General features: G+C 39.4%; 3 protein-coding genes across 4 annotated transcripts; 2 read left to right on the top strand and 1 right to left on the bottom strand.

Annotated features, from left to right (window-relative positions):
- Positions 1 to 692: 692 nt before the first annotated feature.
- LOC136279619 (uncharacterized) lies at positions 693 to 7,725 on the top strand. Its single transcript, XM_066163560.1, has 4 exons — positions 693 to 906; positions 2,381 to 2,506; positions 2,617 to 2,732; positions 6,988 to 7,725. Exons 1-4 carry the CDS (start codon positions 693 to 695, stop codon positions 7,723 to 7,725), a joined length of 1,194 nt encoding a protein of 397 aa, XP_066019657.1.
- Positions 7,726 to 14,372: 6,647 nt separating this feature from the next.
- Positions 14,373 to 15,967, top strand: LOC131772799 (uncharacterized). 2 transcript variants are annotated; one of them, XM_066164668.1, is made up of 2 exons: positions 14,373 to 14,585; positions 15,001 to 15,967. In XM_066164668.1, exons 1-2 carry the CDS (start codon positions 14,412 to 14,414, stop codon positions 15,904 to 15,906), a joined length of 1,080 nt encoding a protein of 359 aa, XP_066020765.1. In that variant the 5' UTR covers positions 14,373 to 14,411; the 3' UTR covers positions 15,907 to 15,967. The 2 variants fall into 2 exon arrangements, with proteins under 2 accessions (XP_066020765.1, XP_058944737.2); XM_059088754.2 differs by having other exon boundaries at positions 14,827 to 15,967.
- Positions 15,968 to 16,353: 386 nt separating this feature from the next.
- LOC131772798 (uncharacterized) lies at positions 16,354 to 18,182 on the bottom strand. Its single transcript, XM_059088753.2, has 2 exons — positions 17,995 to 18,182; positions 16,354 to 17,593 (listed from the first exon to the last, which is right to left on the bottom strand). Exons 1-2 carry the CDS (start codon positions 18,114 to 18,116, stop codon positions 16,354 to 16,356), a joined length of 1,362 nt encoding a protein of 453 aa, XP_058944736.2. The 5' UTR covers positions 18,117 to 18,182.
- Positions 18,183 to 19,975: the final 1,793 nt, after the last annotated feature.

The raw sequence follows: 19,975 nt of genomic DNA, 5'->3' as shown, positions 1-19,975 counted from the left end.
GGGATGTTCTCACTACCACTATCAACTCACAAATCGCCGAGGAGGACAAACATAATCCAGCACAATGCCTCACCAAGCTCTCTCAACTCTATCTTGGCAGGGAGCCAATAATGTAAAGTACACACCATTTCCTCTGTATCCTGAAGCAAGAGCCAGGAATGTCTATCCAAGCATAGCATACTCTTGTGCATGTGGAACACCAAAAATGCAACTTCCCTTCAGCAGCAGATGACAGATTGCAGAGAGACATTTTTGTTATTGGAATAAATGATTCTTTCCAACGCTTCTGCGGTGACATTATCTCTCATGAAGACTTAACTTCTCTAACTTTTACTCAAGTCATTTCTAAGGCTCGTGATTTTGAGGCAAGCATTCAAACTGACTCTGCCATCACCCAGCAACACCTGGAAGAGGCTGCCAACAAAGTCACACCCATCAGAAACAAGCCTAAATGGCCCCACCCCTGAAAATACCCACTCTAAACACTTGTATGTGGTGTGGATGTGCATCACATGCTACTTGCTGTGACTGCCCTGCATCAAATGACATGTGCCATGGCCAACACAATCTCCTTCACAAATGAAATAGAATCCTCATTTGTCATATACACACAAATGAAGTATAATCCTTCAATGCAAATGACCGTGATGTCCAAAGTAGACTGGGTATGAATTCTCAATACTTCATTTAAAATGGCAGACGAAGACGCGAGTTTGGATGAACTCATTGAACAAGCACAAGCCCTTTTAGAACAGGAGAAGCCACGGAAAAGGAAAGCAGGAGAATCAGAGTTCGAGTTTTATCGAGATTCAGTCTCTGGGCATCGAATAAACAAACACAAATATCGTCCACGTTCTCAAAAGCCATCAGAGTTTTCAAAATCAGCGACTTACAGCAATTTTGAAGGTTTGATTGTCTTTTCGCATTGGTAAGCTTTAATTTTGTACATTCTTCGCCTCTTTTTGAGCATGTTAGTGAGGAAAAATCATTACTTAAGCTTTATTTGAGCATTTTAGGGGCAGTTTCGCTCCAAAATTAAAAACTTATTAAGCATAATTATTTCAGAAAAAACTAGGCTATATTATTGGGCCAATCATTTGCATCTCATTGAATTTGAATGGTTCCTTTTGTTTCTCTATACTTCGTTCGTTCTTAAGAGAGAGTCAAATACATGTATCAGGTTGTCGTTATTAGACACCTAATATGGTTTTCAGAGCAAGGCACCAGTAATAGTACACAAGGTGGGTGCTAAATACGAACCAACTATTTAACTATGGTAAGGGTTGGTTTTCTGTTAGGATTAGTTGGTAGCCTGCGATTTGCAGTATGTGTTTTCTGCATTTTACACCAACTGTAGGTATATTACAATGTTTTAATTTATTATATGGCTAGCTCCATGACTGGACAAGATGAACACAATCCTCCACTGTGATTTATTACTTCCCAAGCAGGCAAGATGATGCTACAGTATCTTGCCCTCTTGGGATTACCTACAATTCAAATTTCCCCAAAGTGGAAGTAGAAGTCTTGTGGAAGTCTTCTATTAAAATACCTTTATTGCAGGGTTTTCATTTGAGGCTGGAGGCCAGACATTTTGTCCGGTCGTTCGCCATTCCACGTCCAGTACTTTGAGATCAATATTGGCAATTTTTTTTTACTACTGTATAATATATTTTTCTTACTAAGGCATATCATGAACATACTGACTAGAGGATAACAGAATAATCAATTACATTCTTCAAAACGGCCATATAACTCTTTTTTCTTTGCTTATTGAGCGGCGGGATATTTTATTGGTTTCCCCTCTTCATTTAAACGGAATTGAAGTGACTATTTCGTTCTCATTCCTGCTCGGCCAAGTCTTGAGGGAAATCCCCAGGTAAAACATGCAACTTGTGTTAAGCCCGGCGCACACTAGAGCTATCAGCTGAGCTGAGCGTCACTCATGGCTTTTGGCGTAAGCTGTTTCCTCAAGTGTGCGGTGTCATGTTCTGCGATTTTTGTCACACGTGCCATGAGCTCAGAATATTCAACATGTTGAATAATTTCGTGCACGAGTGAACATTGACTCACAGTGTGCGCGCATTTAGAGCTATCAGCTCAGGAATCAATGCAAATGCGCATGCGTCCTTGCCATGTTTTATTGAAGTCAAGATGGCCGATGTCAGTGAAAATCTAGATTCAAGCTCGTCGGAGGATGAAGAGGTTTTGCTTTCCCTTTTAATGCTGCGACGAAGACGAAGACGCTTGAGAGCAGCTAACCAAAAGACGTGGGTAAAATCTTGGGTTTCACGCCACCAAACCCAAGGGGCATGTGCAAATATTGTTCACAAATTGAATTATGAAGATCCAGAAAAATTCAGACGATATCACTAACTAGACAGAACTTCATTTCAAGAAATTTTAGCGTTGATATCCCCGTTGATCGAAAAGAAAGACACTCAACTACGTTGCTCGATAAAGCCCATTGAACGATTGTCCGTGACATTACGTTTTTTGGCTACAGGTTTGTCTACAATTTGCTTCCCAGTTTTATTGTATTGTAATGATTAGTTGACAGACTTGGACAGAGAGCTTTTTCATTAATTAATGCATTTTTATAAAACTTATTTTAAGGAGAAACATTTAGAAGTCTTTCTTTCCAATACCGAATTGGTGAAAGAACAATATCAGGAATAGTTGAAGAAACATGTCAAGCCTTGCATGAAGTTATGAAAGACAAATATTTAAAGGTATAAAATTTAATTTTGTAAACTGTATAGCTATAACATAGTTAAACGTTTATTATAAGTATCAGTAAACAGTATTACTATACAAAAGTATTTTGCTCAATATTATAGCTTTGTAATTAAAGTTTGCCAACTACTTGTCCTGTTCAGTAGTGGTCCTCTCTGTAGGGCACACTATTTTGCCCATAAGTTGGATGTTGTTGGCTTTGTGAGGTACCAGGCATGATTGGGTGGAAATAATTTCTCTGGGGTTGGGGTTGAAACACTGTTGGTGTTTGTATTTCCTGGGTTAGTAATCCAGCCTGTGCTTGAAAAATAATATTATTGATCTTGTTTTGTGCCAAATTGCTTGCCACTTTATCTAATTTGGACAAAGCTTTGGCAACATAATTCCCAAAAGCCTCATAAATTGTATCATTTCGTTTTGTTTTATGTTTGTTTGCAATTGACTGAGACAGATTCTTGATTAAGTGATACTCTTCTTCAGCTTGTTTCCTTCTGGACATTGCTCTTTTTTTAAGTGGTTCACTTGTTGATCTTACAGTGCTCTGATCACCACTTTCCTCAGTTTGATTGGTTGGGCTGGTTGGAATGTAAGACAAAATCACAATGGCGATCGGTTGGCTCTCTCGGTGTAGCGCGTCTCCTGTCCTAGTATTGTTATTTGCAACATCTCTAAACATCTCATCTGTACCCGAAAGGCTTTTTGATGATGAAAACTTGTTTCTGGCCCTTAATTTAAACTCTGCCAGCTTTCCTGGATGAAACTCTGGTCTACCAAGACGTTCAACACGTATTGCCTCGTCGCCATCTTGGAAACTTCAAGCTTCGATTTACTTGGCTAACGTCAGTCTTTCTGCCTCGTACTTACTGCTCTTAGCCGGGGATGTGAGCTCCAACCTCGGTCCGGTGAAAGATCCGTGTGCTATTTGTTCTAAAGGATGTCGCTCAAACCAAAGAGCTATTCAGTGTGACGGTTGCGACAAATGGCACCATGCTAAATGCTTGAACATGGGCGTTGATGAATATTATTCTCTCGCAACTAATGAATCTTCTACCTGGATGTGTTTTACTTGTCTGTTTCCTGGCATAGACTGTTTAGATGACTCTTATTGCAATACTACTACTCAGCAACGGTCAGACAATAACGATTTTCATTCTGACGTTCGCATGTTACGGGGTTTCAAGATTGCTCATTTAAACGTTAATCGTTTGGTAAACAAACTCAATCATGTAAAGGAACTCGTCCACAAACACTCCTTCGACATCTTGACTCTTTCTGAAACCTGGCTAGCTCCAAATATTTTGGACAATGAGATCACGATACCAGGGTACTCGCTTGTGCGTAAGGATAGACAGTGTTTGACCAAAAGTTGTGGTGGAGGAGTTTTAATTTTCGTCCGGGATGGAATCCCCTTTGTCGTTATGTCTGATCTCATAAAGCATAACTTTGAATGTCTGTGGGTGGAAATCAAGAGACCTAAATGCAAACGAATGATACTGTGTTGTTCTTACAGACCTGATGATGGGAACATCGATGGTTTTATTTCAAATCTAGCTGATTCGCTAAATTACATCGACACTGAAAACTCCGATATTGTTTTGGTGGGTGACTTTAATATTGATTATTCCACAAAGAATCAGATACGCCGTAAACTTGATGAATTTGCATTACAACACAGTCTTTCTCAGATTATTTGTAAACCTACTCGGGTCACTGAGAATTCTAGCACCACGATAGACTTGATGTTCGTTAACAACACTCACAGGGTCGTGCAGTCCGATGTTCTGCAGTCAAGCATCAGCGATCATAGCATTGTGTTCTGTACTATCAAGGGAGGTGTAAAGAAACTTCCACCAAAGTTGCTCGAGTATCGTTGTTTTAAAAGCTACAACAAAGAAGCATTCTTGCGTGATCTCAGCAACTTACCTTGGAGCATAATCGAAAGTGCTAATGATGTTGATGATGCCGTGTTCCTCTGGGAAGGTCTTTTCAATAGCATTGCAAACGACCACGCTCCGATAAAATCAAAGCGTGTGAAGGGGACAAAGACACCGTGGGTTACGAACAAACTCCTCCAAATTCGGAGTGATCGAGATTACCACTGGAAACAGGCTCAGAAGTGTAAGAACTCGCAGTATCACTGGCAAATGTACCGAAAATTGAGAAACTGTGCGAATAGCGAGGAAAAGAAGCTGAAATCGAAATATTATAGTCGGCTGATAGAAGATGCTAAAGGTGACAGCTCCAAGATGTGGAAAGCAATTAAAGAGACACTTCCCTCTAACCAAAATGAAATTAATGCAGTTTTTGGTCATGGAAAATTGCAGACTGACCCCAAAGGCATTGCAGAAACTCTAAACAATCACTTTTCAAGCATCGGCAAGAGCCTTGCAAAGGCCTTTCGTGGTTTAAAACCGACTCAGTACGATGCAGTTCCTACCTTATCGTTCTCTCTCAAGTATGTGACGTCAGCCTTTGTTGAAAAGCAGCTGCGCCTAATGAAAACCAATAAAGCGGTAGGACTAGATAGCATTAGTGCACGTTTACTCCGTGATGCAGCAAATGTACTTGCTTCACCTCTGCGGGATATCATAAACCTCTCTTTTGAGAAGGGTCAATTCCCATCATCTTGGAAATGTGCGAAAGTGACTGCTCTTTTCAAAGAAGGTGATAAGTCCGATAAAGATAACTATCGTCCCATTTCTGTCCTGCCCACGGTCAGTAAAGTAATTGAGAGAGCTGTTCATTCTCAACTTTACGGCTACCTTGACTCCAACAATCTGCTTGCTGTGAACCAGTTTGGCTTTAGACGTGCAAGATCTACCGCTTTAGCTCTAACGCAGTTTACCGATGAAGTGCTAAGTAATATGGATAAAGGTTTAGTAAATGGTGTAGTTTTTATTGATCTGAAGAAGGCCTTCGACACCGTTGACCATGTCATTTTACTCGGGAAGCTCAAATCTCTAGGATTACGCAGCAAGAATCTGGAGTGGTTCCATTCCTACCTATCCTCTCGTTACCAGAAGACTGTGATTGGTCAAGCCTCTTCTCCTGCGCGGAAGGTTTCCGTTGGTGTTCCTCAGGGATCTATTCTCGGTCCATTACTATTTGCCATTTACATCAACGATCTACCCAAGGTCCTTCGGAACACTACGGTCACCTTATTCGCTGATGACACTGCTATCTACTGCTCTTCTCAATCAGCCCGTGACCTACAGACCATGTTGAATCAGGATCTAGACAGGCTAGCTCAGTGGCTCTACGAGCATAAACTTACACTAAATATCTCGAAGTCTAAATTCATGCTCATTGGCGGTCCAAGGAAACTTAACACCTTAGAAGAATTCACATTAATAATCAAGGAGAAGGAGTTAGACAGAGTCAATTCGTTCAAGTATCTGGGCGTAATTATCAATGAGAATCTGTCTTGGACTGATCATGTGGATTACATTAAGACCAAAGTGTCTCAGAGGCTTGGCGTTTTACAGAGAATAAAACATCTTCTGCCAAGAAATACAAGGGAACTCTTTGTAAAAGCCATGGTGCTGCCAATCCTTGATTATGCAGATGTGACTTGGGGGGATAAATCCAACACCACTCTGATGAACAAGATCCAATTACTCCAGAATAAAGCAGCTAAATTAATTTTAGATATGCCAAAGCATTCATCAGCAACAGAAGCTCTTGATCTACTTGGTTGGGATACATTGGAAAAAAGGCGAAGATCACATCGTCTATTTTTGGTTTTTAAGTCCTTGAATGGACTAATTGATTGGAATTTTAATTTTAATCATTTTAAAGATATACATGATTATAACACTCGTTTTAATAACAACATTTGTAAACCACAATCAAAGCGTACATGAGGTCAGCATCGGTTTGTTTGTCATGCAGTAGATGACTGGAACGCTCTCCCAGACGGCATTAGGAACATTTCCGATTTTTCAGTTTTTAGACGTCTTGTTAAAAACATGTAGTCTCTTCTATTGATTATACCCTTTTATCCTATTCTTGATAACCATATTTATATTTTCTGTTATCCTTACGTTAGATTTATGCAGGGCCTCACTGAAAACCACACTTTGTGACGTGGGCTCCCTGTCAAAAGATCTTATTTATTATTATTATATAATGAATTGGTCAGGGAAATCATCATCTTCACCCTCATCATTTTCTTCAAAACTTATCTCTGAGGATGGAGTACTACAACTGCCATGGAAATCCTCAAAATTAAACAAATATTTTATTTTCTAGACCCCGAACAATAAAGAAGATTGGCTACAAATTGCATTAGAATTTAATATGAAGTGGAATTATCCATGCTGTTTAGGAGCCATTGATGGGAAGCACATTGCTATTCAACAACCAGCTGATACAGGCTCTGAGTTCTTCAACTATAAGCACTTTTTTAGTGTGATTTTATTTGCCATGGTTGATGCAAATTATAAATTTATTTATATTGATGTTGGAGCAGCTGGCAGAGCAGGTGATGCTGGGGTTTTTGCTGATTCTGCATTGAATAAAGCACTAAGAACAAACTCTTTAGATCTCCCAGATGCAGTTGCATTACAAGGGATATCAACAAAGATATCATATCATATTGTTGGGGATGATGCCTTTCCCTTAAATATCCGTTTAATGAAGCCATACCCTTATCGGAATTTGGAGAAAGAGAAGCCCATATTCAATTACAGATTTTCCAGAGCACGAAGAGTTGTTGAAATTGCCTTTGGCATTTTAGCTCATAGGTGGAGGGTATTCTTAACAACAATTAAACTATCACCTGACAAAGTCACGGACATAATTTTTGCAGCTTGTTGCTTGCACAATTTAATGGTTGAAAAAAACAAAGCAAGTTACACATCAGCTGCAGACCTTGAAAACACAGATCATACATTGGTAAGAGGGACCTGGAGGAACGACCAAGTTTTGACCAATATACAACCAACCACCCTCCACAATGCGACAAAGGATGCCAGTATGGTTGCTTAGCCATATTGCTTACACAAACATGTATATATTTTCTGTAACAATTACACTATTATTAACTACACTATGAATTTTATACTCTCTTACTCTTTATATATATATATATATATATGTAAACTGTAAATGCCTATTTCTTTAATGCATTTACTTACAAAATCAATATTTGAAATTGAAGCCCGAGTTACCACATGAGGTGTTAGCAACTGGAGTTTTTCAAGTAGCCAGTGAGTGCGCTTTGTTGGGTTTTTTCTTGCACTTCCACTAGCTGGGGGCTTCTTCGCTTTGCTGAAGCTGTTTCTCAGGGCCCTGATTTTAGCTTTGACCCACTCACCTAGAATGAATAATTGAATTGCTGTTCGGTCAAAACGGCCCCAAATATTGGTATTTTTTACACTAATAAAATTTTGAATTATCTTACATGTTGTTCCAAGTTTTTCGGCCAGTTCTTGAAACGCTTTATCTCGTAACTCCCAATTCTTAAATTCTGGACACCGAACGTCGTAAAGACAAGGATAATCGGGCCATAAATCAGCTAATTTATCTTCCAGCACTGCATCAGCAACTATCGAGTTGTTTGCCGCCATCTTGACTTCAATAAAACATGGCAAGGACGCATGCACATTCACATTGATTCCTGAGCTGATAGCTCAAAATGCATGCACACTGTGAGTCAATGTTCACTCGTGCACGAAATTATTCAACATGTTGAATATTCTGAGCTCATGGCACGCATGACAAAAATCGCAGAACATGACACCGCACACTTGAGGAAACAGCTTACGCCAACAGCCACGAGAGACGCTCAGCTCAGCTGATAGCTCTAGTGTGCGCCGGGTTTTAGTCAAACTGTTGAAAGAATGAAGAGGATAAGCGAGTTTTTCATCCCGATGGCCAAGAGAAAACAAGGTAAGTTGAAGGGCATGATTATTCTCAATGAGTGTTTCACTGTACCGCGCTGTGAGCAGTAAAAATGGTAATTTTCCCCTGACTGAAGAAAACAAAACAATGTCTCACGGCTGCCCTTTGCTAATGAGGTCACTATTTACAAGGATAAGTTTATATTTCCCTTATCCAACAATCAATACGACTTGGAATTTGAAATAGAAGAAACTGAAAGATTTTGTCTTAAGACAAAAGAAAAAAATAACACAGGCGATCTCAAAAGTGATACCCTGGGTACCAGAGGTTTTTTCTCACGGCCCGATGATACTTCGCTTCGGCGGTCACTTGGGTCAAACAAAGACTTAACCCAAACTGGAAACCGGAACTAAACTTACTCGCCTAGTTTCACGCACAAAAGGATTTAATTCATGGATGTCGATTTTATGATCGGCAGACGCTGGTTCATAAAATCCTTGATAATGTCAACTTTGAACACAGACAACAGTGATCATTCAGTAGAAATGAATTGACAAAAATATTGGTGTCTTTAGGGGAAATTCTAACGCAAGCAACCATAGATGAAGAAAGCCTGTCCGAGGCAACAAACTGTGATCCAATGCCTGCAAGTAGTAATGAGAGTGAAAAGTCAAATTGTTCCTCTTCAAATACTGCTTTCCAAAAGAGTCCTCAAGCAAGTAAAGGACCTTCTCAATCTTCTTGCGGTAAAGAGAGGGAGACAATTATGTTGAACAACACTTTCCCTGACATATATGTGCACCAGCAAAACCTGTGTTGTATTAAACACACCTGTGAACTTGTATATAGTGTCAAATCCCCAACTGAAAAGGTTTCAAAATTCCAGCATTCTATGCTTAGTAGACCAGAAGCATATGATCCTGAAACGGAGATATGGTGGCTTGTTTTTCAAGCAAATGAGGGTATGTTTTGCCTTCTTTGTGAAAAACATGACACTCACAATGCCAAAAACAAAACGAAATACTTTAACGAAATCCCAGCAATAAGATTCAAGCCTGAGACAATCAGAGTACATGCTGATTCTCCTCAACACAAACTAGCCATACAATTAGAGATGCTGCAGCGAGGATCAGAGTTTCAGAAGCAATTAGATGACAAGGAAAAGAACAAGGGAAAAGAGCGCAAGAAAATTTTCGAAGTTGTTTATTGGCTAGCTAAGGAAGAGTTGCCAAACAGAAAGTTGTCCTTGGTTCTTGAGATGATAAAGAAGATTGCTGGAGTTGATCTGAAACGTCAGTTCCCCTACTCATCCAGGGGAATTGAAAGAGAGCTGTTTTTAACTCATGCACAGGTTTTCAAAGAAAAGATTAAAGAAAAGATTGGTAATGGCGTTTATGGCATCCTCACTGATGAGGTCACCAACATCTCTTTGATGCAGCAGCTTGTAACTTTTATCCAGTATTATGACAGTCAAAGCTGTACCACCACCACCAGTTTCCTTGCAATGTCAAACACACCGAAAGGCAACAACTCGGCAGATGCGCCACACATAAAAAAAGTACTCCTCAAACAGTTGCAATCCGTTGGGTTAGAGGTACAAACCATGCGCAGCTTTGTCTCTGACGGTGCGTCTGTTATGACTGGGGCCAGAAACGGGGTGGCAAAGCTTCTAAAAGATGAGAACCCATTGATCCTGTCTTTCCACTGCTTAGCACTCAAACTTGTTCTTGCTTGTGCTAGCTCTGCAGATACCCTTGACTACATTGGCCACAGTGAACTACAGTTACACCAGTTGTGGAAGCTATTCGAGAATTCTGCAAAGCGCACTGCAACATATCTTAAAGTGCAAGAGAGCACAAAGAATCTTACACTAAATTCGGCTGGGAGGAAGCAGGTAGCAAAAAAGCTGAAGAAGGCTTGTCGTACATGCTGGTTGTCGTTAGATAAATCGGTAGAGGCGGTATTTACTGATTTCTGCGCAATAATCAAAACGCTGGAGCAGCTTAAAACTGAACCAACAGGATCAGCAGCGGATGGTCTTCTGAAAAGAATGAAAAAGGTAAAATTCATCGGCACCATTAACATCGTCCACGATGTCTTGCCAGTATTATCACAATTAAGCAAGCATTTTCAACGAGGAAACGTAAACTTCTAACACCTGCTTCCTGCAATCAAGACCACACATGCAAAACTAAACAGGCTTAAAGAGGACAAGGAATGTTTGAAAAAGCTGCAGAACGACCTTGCTCAGAATGGAAGGCTTCACCGTTGTGGTTTAACGCTTCCTGACAACAAGATGCAAGAGCTGTGTTCTCTCATGAACCACTACATTGTGGCCCTGCAAGACAATACCAACAATCGCTTTGAACCCACTTTACCCCAAGTTAGCGCCTTTTCCATCTTCGATATCGCTGATCTTCCAAATGAAAGTGACCCAGGATTTGAAGACTATGGCCAGGCAGAGATAAAAATCATCAGTAACCACTTCTATGGAACAAAAGAAGAAGAGGAAAAGAAAATGAAGTCTGCAAAATTACTCGCACAATGTGAGAATTTCAAGTTTGAAATGGTTGCTTGGAAGAAACAAGTGCCGCAAACTCTGTTGCAGCCAAATGACAGAAGCCCTGAAGATACCAACATTCTCACCACAACAGACTGGACCTTACAAAGGTTGCTTGCGCGGCGCAAGACCCACCAGGATACCTATTCAGAACTTCTTCTGGTGGCAGAAGCTGCATGGACGATAAACCATAGCAATTGTTGGCCTGAAAGAGGTGGATGTGCTATTAAACGCATCAAAACAAGAATGAGAAGTCGACTCACTGATGACATGCTAAATGCACTTATGCATGTGAGCATCAATGGCCCATCATTTGGGACAGAGGAGTGTACTGACATAGTCCAAAGGGCGGCAGAAATCTGGTTGTCTGCAAAGAACAGACGTAAGCCTCGTTCACCAAAGGAAAGCAAGGTACTCATTATTTTGACACAACCTTGTAACATAACGGTACATTTTTTTCTGAATAGTGATGCAGTGTATTGTATGGTCATATGCTCACAACAATACGGTTTAAATTTTACAGGTGCCTGTAGTTGAGTCAGTCAGTGAAACACGTGCTTCAGAAGGAGAGAGGCTGAGTGGCAATCAAAGTCAAGAGGCTGTAGATGAAATTGAAGACCACGAGGTTGATGCTGATGCTCGCACTGAAGAGGTCCGTTACATGACTAAAGCTATTCACGTTGAGTCATTACCTAATCGCTTTATTGCAAGCTTCATAAGTGTTTTAACTGAACCAAGCTGCTGCTAAAACTTAAAATATCTGAGTGCTTACTCAGTTGCTATTCATTTCTTTCTCTCACAGGAGGTAGAAATAGCCACAGCTGCTCTTGGGCTATGCGAGGTGGACTGTGACACAGACAGTGATGATTCAGCTTTTGGCTCGGACCTTGATGAATAGCCTACACTCTTGATTAATGTACTACAACCCAAGTTTTTTTTTTTTTTTTTTTTTTTGTAACCCAAGTTACCAAACATCTTTTTTGAAAATCAAATAAATTCGCGATGATAAGCCAATTAAATTTGTTGTTCCCATTCTCCCTCCCCCTCCCCCCTACCAACTGACCATTTTCATTCAGTAATTTACTTTTTTAAGAGAATTTTAGTGAGCGCCAGCATTGCCTAGGAAACTGTTTCCTTGGTTCCAGAAACGCTGGAAATGATGTTTCTGAGTATTCTATTTTAAAAATTTCCTGGGGGAGCATGCCCCCAGACCCCCCTAGGTGCTTGCGCCTTTGGCGCTCGCAAGGCGCCTTACGGCGCCAAGAAAACATTCACATCCAGTGCTTTCAGATGTCCGCTACTTTACAAAATAGTTGAAAACCCTGTTATTGACTAGCTTGTTCCGTGAAGATTAGGATGGATAGAGGCTTCTTTTGTGAGCGTTTTTGTAGACCTTGACTCCTTGGTGCATAAATAGAAAAAGAATGAACTTGTACTAACAATATATAGCCATCTTGACCTCATGCTTGTTCAATAACCATATATATGACTTATATCATGTCTGTATAAAACTTGCACAATTTGCAAAACTTCATTTTTGGCATATGGTGGCATCAGAAACTGTTGTCAAAGTTATTATGTCATATTTTTTTATAATCACACTGATCAATCCCTTGAAGGGATCTTAGCTAAATGCCAGGCTGTTCTGCATTCATTTCAGTCTATGGATGATACCACATGGGAAAGCAGAATGGAAAATCTGAATGAAAATTGGGGAGCTTCACGATCATCAATTTTTGAAGCCATTCTTCTTTCCCAGAATCCTATTGTAGAGTTGTGTGACATTTGTAACAAAGCTCCATGTTTGCTGCGATGTGATGAGTGCATTGGGAGGAGGATGTGCCCTAAATGTGATGCCAACATTCATGAAGAGCATCTTTTTCATGACAGGGAGGCTTTAATTGATGGTTTTTTTAGGCACATACCCCCAACATTTATAATGAATGAGGATGGAAAGTTGGAACAAACAAGTAAGCTATTAATTTGTCATGTAAATTCACACGTATTGCACTATCACAAACTTCCACTGTGTCTATTGGCTGGTGCTGAATTTACCAAGTAAGTTCCCAGTTTGGTCTTTAAAGTTTTTAACTGAGACCTTCAGTTTATTTCCAAATCTCTCAAAGTTGTATATTTGTGTTAAATTACTGTAAATTAACGTATTTCCAGCCTACCCAGTTTCTAGTCGTTTTCATGTTACCCTACATGTACAATCATATAACAATTTGTTGGATTGGGCAAAGAGTTTAGATTGTGATAAGATACATGTATTTATGTTATTTTTCAGGAAAAATCTCTTCTTTAATCATTATTTGTCAGAAGTTTGTCCACAGTGTCGGCAAAGAGACACTCTGACACTTTCTCCTTTACCTGGATCCATTATTTTAGTTAATCAGAAAGGTAACATATTACCAGAAAATGGTTATTCGTGTCTCATTCAGACTGCACTTGTCATACATATGCATAACTAAAGCTAAACAACTATGGTTTTTATTCCTGATATATTTATATGTGTTTTTTACATTTTTGGAGACGGGGTTCAATTCCCAGGTGAAGTTGACATACTGGTGAACCGTCTGAGTGTGAATCCATTCCTTGAGAATTTTGCTCTAGCCATGGGGTGGATCAGACTTCAGTTTCTCAGGCATTGCATATCCTTCCAGGGAACTTGCCTGTTCACCTCAAGCAAAAAAAAACTGGTCTCGACTTTGTAACAAACATACAAATATACAAACATACAAACATACAAACATACAAACATACAAACATACAAACATACATACATATATATATATATATTTATATTATATATGTATATATAGTGTAACAATATAAATTGGCATTTGGCTAATTAATCTGATGTGTGTTCTTGGTAAAAATAAAATTGTTGTATTCTTTTTATTGTCAGGTCGTTTCGACTTTAATGACTACTTTACTGTCTGCAACTTCTGTGGTCACAAGATAAATCAGTGGTCCCTCAAAAATATTATTGCAGCAGGGTACTGGCCAGGTAGTCCCAAAGACCTGAACTACCTGTTTGACCAAAATCTGTTCAGGCAGTGGGACTTTCTTCAAAAGCGACTCCCTGGCACTTCTGAGGTCTCTTTTTTGAAAGCCTTGGGAGATTTTTCTCAAGCCAAAGGAAGGGTCAGTTCTTGAACTTATAAATTTCACTGTTTAAATACTCTCCTACATAGAGTTCTAAAGCCGTTACGTCACGTTACCATGGGAGCAGAATTTTCTGTTCTAAACAAACGTGCTCAGAGCCAAAATGGCGTCGCTTTCAATCGCTGCACTGATATCTTTCTTCGCTGAAGAAAAGAAGTCAATCGAACGAGGAGAAAATCATTACAGATCTGAACACATTGAGTCATTTTCTTACCATCAGGGTATTTTACGCGGTGAGGTTCAAGCAAGTATGAAGAAAAAGGTCTATCGAGTCACGGTGAGTTTAGAGCCACCAATCGCATTAAGAAGCCTAAGGAATATTTTTAAATATCTTTTAAGTACCTTCTTGTTATCTACTCCCCCAATTTAGAAATATATATTTTCGATCTTGTCGATTTCCCTCATCAAAAAAGCCAGGCTGAGGCTTAAATCGTACAGATTATGATTCATATGAAATAGTGTTACCAAGACATTTATGAGTTCACCTTGTTTGAACTTTTATCTTAATTACCACTTAGATTTACCTGGATGACCACTTCAACATAAAATCCACGGAGTGTGAATGTCCAAAGGGAAAATTCAAATGCAGTCACGCGGCGGCTCTTTTTATAAATGGGATTCACAACTTAAGCCGCACAGATATTGAATGTCAGTGGAGGAAAAAGAAGTCTAATACCTCCCTGTCTTTACAGGCAGTCGAAGAACTGTTCCCTCTGCCAAAGAATTATGTGGCGATTACTCGATCTCCCAACACAGAAGATCGTCAGGCACTATATGGAAGCTTAAAGGCATATGGGAGGTTCACTGGTCTTTGCTGGCTCATGTGCCCAGAGCCTGCTCCCCAAGCCAAATTGCCTGTGCCAACAATTGAGGAAATCATCTACTCAGAGGAGTTTATCCAAACAAGAGGTACACAGCAACAATTGGACTGTTTGGTTCGGAAAGCCAAACTCACAGAAGCAGATATCCTGTTAGTCAGTCAGATAACTGTAGGCCAACGAGACAACCCAACCTGGCATCTTGCAAGGAGGGGACGGCTTACAGCAAGCAATTTTGGATCCGTTCTGCATGCCAAAAGAGTGACCCCTTCACTTCTCAAACGGCTCCTTGGAGAGTATGACATATCAAGAGTTAAGGCAGTACAATGGGGGGTAAACAACGAGGCAGAAGCGATTAAGGCATTTACCAATTTAACTGCAAAAACTGTACAGGAAACTGGGTTATGGCTGGATGGCTCTGGGATTCTTGGTGCTTCCCCAGATGGAATTGTGGATGAAGACTCTGTTTTGGAGGTCAAGTGTCCCTACACCGAAAGGAATATGACAATGGAAGAGGCAGTGAATATCTCCCCCAATTTCTGCTTGAAAAAAACTGAAAGTGGTCAGTATGCTTTAAAGGAAGAACATGTCTACTGGCATCAGGTCCAAGGGGAGATACATTTTGCTCAAAGGAAGCTTTGCTATTTTGTTGTGTGGACATCTAAAGATGTAGTTGTTTTGAAAATAGCAAAGGATGAAGGCTGGAGTGGAAACATTTCTAAGCTTACTCAGTTTTATTTTGAACACCTCTTCCCAAAGGTTGTAGAGGGACAATTATAGGTTTCCAGATCTATTACTGCATGTAATTATTTTTTAAGAAATAATAATTTTCAGGAATCATTAGGAGCCCTTTGGTGTTTAGTCTTCACTGATGGCATGTTGTTGTGGAATTTCTTGAGATAGGGAGGCTTTTCAGATGGAGGGTATTGGGAGCTCAGGTGTACTTTTAAGTTCACTCTAGTAACTTTAGGAACACAGATCTTCAAATCCCAACAGGGCTCTCCTGGTTTACTCAAACTAACTTTAGAAACAGTTACAGTTTTTGCACTTCATTGTTTCACAGTTGAGCTGTACTGCTCTGTTGTAGTGAACTGTTGTTGGGCTGAAATTATACATGCATCCATAAATTCAACAATGATAGCAGATTTACTTTTTGAATAAAACAAACAGATCAACATGTATTTTACAAAGTATTCAATTTTCCTTATATGAAAAATAATTAGTTCATTAATCAAATTCATATCCTTCACAGCCCTCTTTGATCAGTGGAAACTGCAGATTAACAAGTGAAGCACAGAGTTGAAATATTATATCTGCATGACAACGTAAATATGAGGGAATAAAAGATAAAATCTTGAAATCTTTGAGCCTAGCATTTGCCCTCTCAACATGAATTCTGCATTTTGCTATAACTTTTGTTGCCCTTGCTTCACTCTCAGTGAATGTACCATTGTTTAAAAAAGGTGGTATATTTACTGAAACACCATTTGGTACAAGATCCTGTATAACAAAACCTTTGTCAGCTAAGACCATATCTCCAGCAGTAAGGTGATTTAAAAATCCTGATTTCTGCACAATTGCTTTGTCAGATATTGACCCTGGATAAAGTTTGCTGACATAAGTAATAACACCATTTGGCGCTACACCCACAATAACCTTGAAGGAATGCATTCCCCTATAATTTGAATACGTAGCATTCTGCTGGCTCATAAGCCCAGGTGTGGCAATCTCTATGTCTGTACAATCTATCACTACTCTACATGAACCAAACTGACTAAAAGATGATGGGGCACACAGCTTGTTCTTATCCCTAGATGGGATGGATGCCATGAGGTCAATAAATAGAATTGAGTGTAAGACATGAATGAAAGTTGTTACAATATTTGCTATTGTAGATACAATGCAATTGAATAACTGTGCAAGGTGAAGATTTGTGTAATTCTGTCTGACTTTCATTAATGTTATAAATATTTGTTCTTCAAAACTGATTGATTGCACTCTCCAGCCAGCAAAGTAATTGATGGATTGTTTAAACCTAGCTGCATAGTTGACAACAATTTGAAAAACTTCCTTTGTTGGCAGCCCAGTTTCCATCTTCAAAACCTCCTCACTCATTTTCGAAACTGTGTAATGTTTTTGCACATAGTAATTTTTTTCTCTTTGATCAATCATTTCCCTTTTTGCCTGCTCCAACTCTGCTTCCAGTATAACTTCTTTTCTTGTTGATTCAAGTCTCTCCACGCTGCCAGAGGTGCCTTGTTCAAGTTCTTCTTTCTTCCTTGCAGCTTCTATCATTTCTTGTAGGGTCTGTTGTGATTCGATTTTTTTCTTTTTTGGCTTTGCTTCTTCTGCTGGGAAAAGTTTGTCTTGGTTCCTCTTGAAAATCTCGGGACCATTACTTTTTTTTCCTTCTCTGAAATGGCAACTACAGACTCTGGAATGTTTTCCTGGCTCTCTGTCTTCTCTCCTATAGCAAAAAGGATAATTTCAGCTTTATAATTCTTTCTGATTACTGTGCTATTAGCAGAGGATTTTTTTATCTTGCAGCTTCTATCTTATAAAAATTTCTAATTAAGAAGACAGTTCTCTATCTGCCTGTTTTAACACTGCAGGGTGACCATTAAGTATCAACAACCACACCAAAAGCTCTCACAACTGATTTCCGTCATTGAGTCAAATGTTGGCTCGTGGCTTCTAGGGAACCGATTTTGAAGTTGGAGTACAAGAAAAAGGAGTCTAAAAATCAGTAAGATTTATATAAGCTTAATCAGTTTCATAACAAAGATGGCGACTCCACAACCGCAATAAATTGCGTAAGCATACTTTTCTCCTGGACAGAAAAAGTATTGAAATAAAACTCTTACTAACCTCAGTAGGTGAATCCATCTTCTATATTCCTTCAGCTTTTTTTCCTTGCTAGGGAATCCGAAGAAGCTACACGTGTGACTTTCCGAGTGATGGTTGCAATCAGGCGCAAAGCAGTGCACCATTTTAATCGTTTCGATCGCCTTCGTTTCTCAGTTTTAGATTTCTATGACCTACAGCGTTAATAACAATGTAACTGAACCTTATTCTAAGCTTCTTTGAACCGTTCCAAGCGATGATTACACACTTGACCTCAGCAACGCATAGGTTATCAGTAGGACGCGCTCGATTGTTTAGAACAGAAATTTTAGCCCCATGGCAACGTGACGTCACACTTTAGGACTCTATGTGTACACAATGGATTATACTCAACTTGTAAATATGTCACTGTCAATAAAAGTTATTCTTTTTTTAATATTATTCTGAACTTCCATAGGCTTCAACAATCACTGCCAGCACATTTAGTCGCTCGTTTAAAGAATGGAAATTTAGTAATTATGAAGTGCAGAGTGCCCAAGGACTTTCCTGGATGGAATGCCCTGCATGTGCATTATACCAACATTCACGTCATGTTGATGGCAAAGAGACCTTGTTACTACGGCAGTACCTTCATTGCAACAAAATCTGATGTTGATTGCCACATCAAGAACGTCTATGCCAAGTCGCCACGCTCTGAGCTACCAATGTTCTCTAACTTGGGCAGTAGCTTGTATATAACCAGATTGGAAGGGGTGTAGTATATGTTACAATAGAGATAAATGTTGACCTTTAGGGCACCTACATACAAGTACTTAACTTTAAAATGTTCAGTAATGATTTTCCCCTTAATATTTCTTTAAAAGATTAAGGACATGCTTTAATAGGATCACAACTGGTTTGCTTTGATTTGGTTAAAAGTTGCTGAAATGTCTTAAAACTGCTAGGTGGCATTCTATTGGAATCAACCATCTCTGGTTGATTTGTTTGAAAGGATTGTTGTATATTGATCAGCTGTGTCAACTGAAATAGTTCCAAAATCTCTTCTTCAAAACTTCTTCCAAATCAACTGTTTCAACCTAGATGAAAGTTGATCAACCAAACCAAGTGCAAACGGTTTTATCCCTATAGACCGCTAAATTGTCATCTAACCTTTCCAACCTAAAACGATTGATTCAATAAAACACCACTTAACTGTGCAGTGAAAGGGCTGTTTGAAGTGTTACAAGAAATACAGTTTGTACCACCCACATGTTGCACACAACAATTATGTAAACCTTTGATGCATGATCCTATCTGATTTAGTGAACTACGTTTAATAATTATTTTAACTGAGGTAGTTCAAATGGATCATCTATTCTTTTAGAATGTGGATGATAGTATGTGCCACGAATCACACTGAAAGGCAGCACAAAACGCCCCTAGGAGAAGAGCAAAGGTTGATGGGAAAGGACTTGAAATAGCTGATTGTCATAATGGGCTTGCGCAGTGGGCAGTTAACATGTATCAAGGAGAGATTTATGGCTATGGCCATTATCTGCAGTCGAAGAAAATGTTGCCTGCTGGTGTGAAATATTTCTGGGAGGACATTGTCTGTAAATATTGGAAGTGGGCAGGGAAAATAGGTGGCCCTGAGATGACCATGAAGCCAGCCCTGTCTGTCATGCACGCAAAGGCTCATAAGTGGTCTTGTCAAGTAAGTTCCTCCTATTTTTATTTTGACACAAGTACTGATTCACCATGCTGTGATATGTGTCATTCCACTTCATAACAGCTTTTATAAAAGGTTTCTTAAATTCACACTTTTTTGTTCTGACTTGCTCAAGACATGAATAAGTAGAGTATAGAACAGGTATAGATTGGAAGAGCCAGTGTTATTGACCTTAATCTGAGGTGCATTCTGTGAAATACAACTTAAACCGATTTCTTGGAAGCAAGATTTTGGTTGCAATTTCCTTTCAAGGCTAATAAATGATGTGAATGGATAAATATCAAGTTGAGAAATGCA

The sequence above is a fragment of the Pocillopora verrucosa genome, chromosome 3 (assembly GCF_036669915.1).
Source record: "Pocillopora verrucosa isolate sample1 chromosome 3, ASM3666991v2, whole genome shotgun sequence".
Classification (NCBI taxonomy): Eukaryota; Metazoa; Cnidaria; class Anthozoa; order Scleractinia; family Pocilloporidae; genus Pocillopora; species Pocillopora verrucosa.
Note: the sequence above shows the minus strand (reverse complement) of the source record. Positions and strands in the feature narration are given on the sequence as shown.

Bases quoted from the DNA above. Each gene is read 5' to 3' on its own strand.
- LOC136279619 (XM_066163560.1), top strand. From the start codon at position 693: ATGGCAGACGAAGACGCGAGTTTGGATGAACTCATTGAACAAGCACAA. The intron at 907-2,380 runs GTTTGATTGTCT...ATCACTAACTAG, and splicing joins GACTTACAGCAATTTTGAAG to ACAGAACTTCATTTCAAGAA. The intron at 2,507-2,616 runs GTTTGTCTACAA...ACTTATTTTAAG, and splicing joins ATTACGTTTTTTGGCTACAG to GAGAAACATTTAGAAGTCTT.
- LOC131772799 (XM_059088754.2), top strand. From the start codon at position 14,412: ATGGCGTCGCTTTCAATCGCTGCACTGATATCTTTCTTCGCTGAAGAA. The intron at 14,586-14,826 runs GTGAGTTTAGAG...ATTACCACTTAG, and splicing joins AAAAGGTCTATCGAGTCACG to ATTTACCTGGATGACCACTT.
- LOC131772798 (XM_059088753.2), bottom strand. From the start codon at position 18,116: ATGGTGCACTGCTTTGCGCCTGATTGCAACCATCACTCGGAAAGTCAC. The intron at 17,594-17,994 runs GTTAGTAAGAGT...TTTTTGCTATAG, and splicing joins AGATGGATTCACCTACTGAG to GAGAGAAGACAGAGAGCCAG.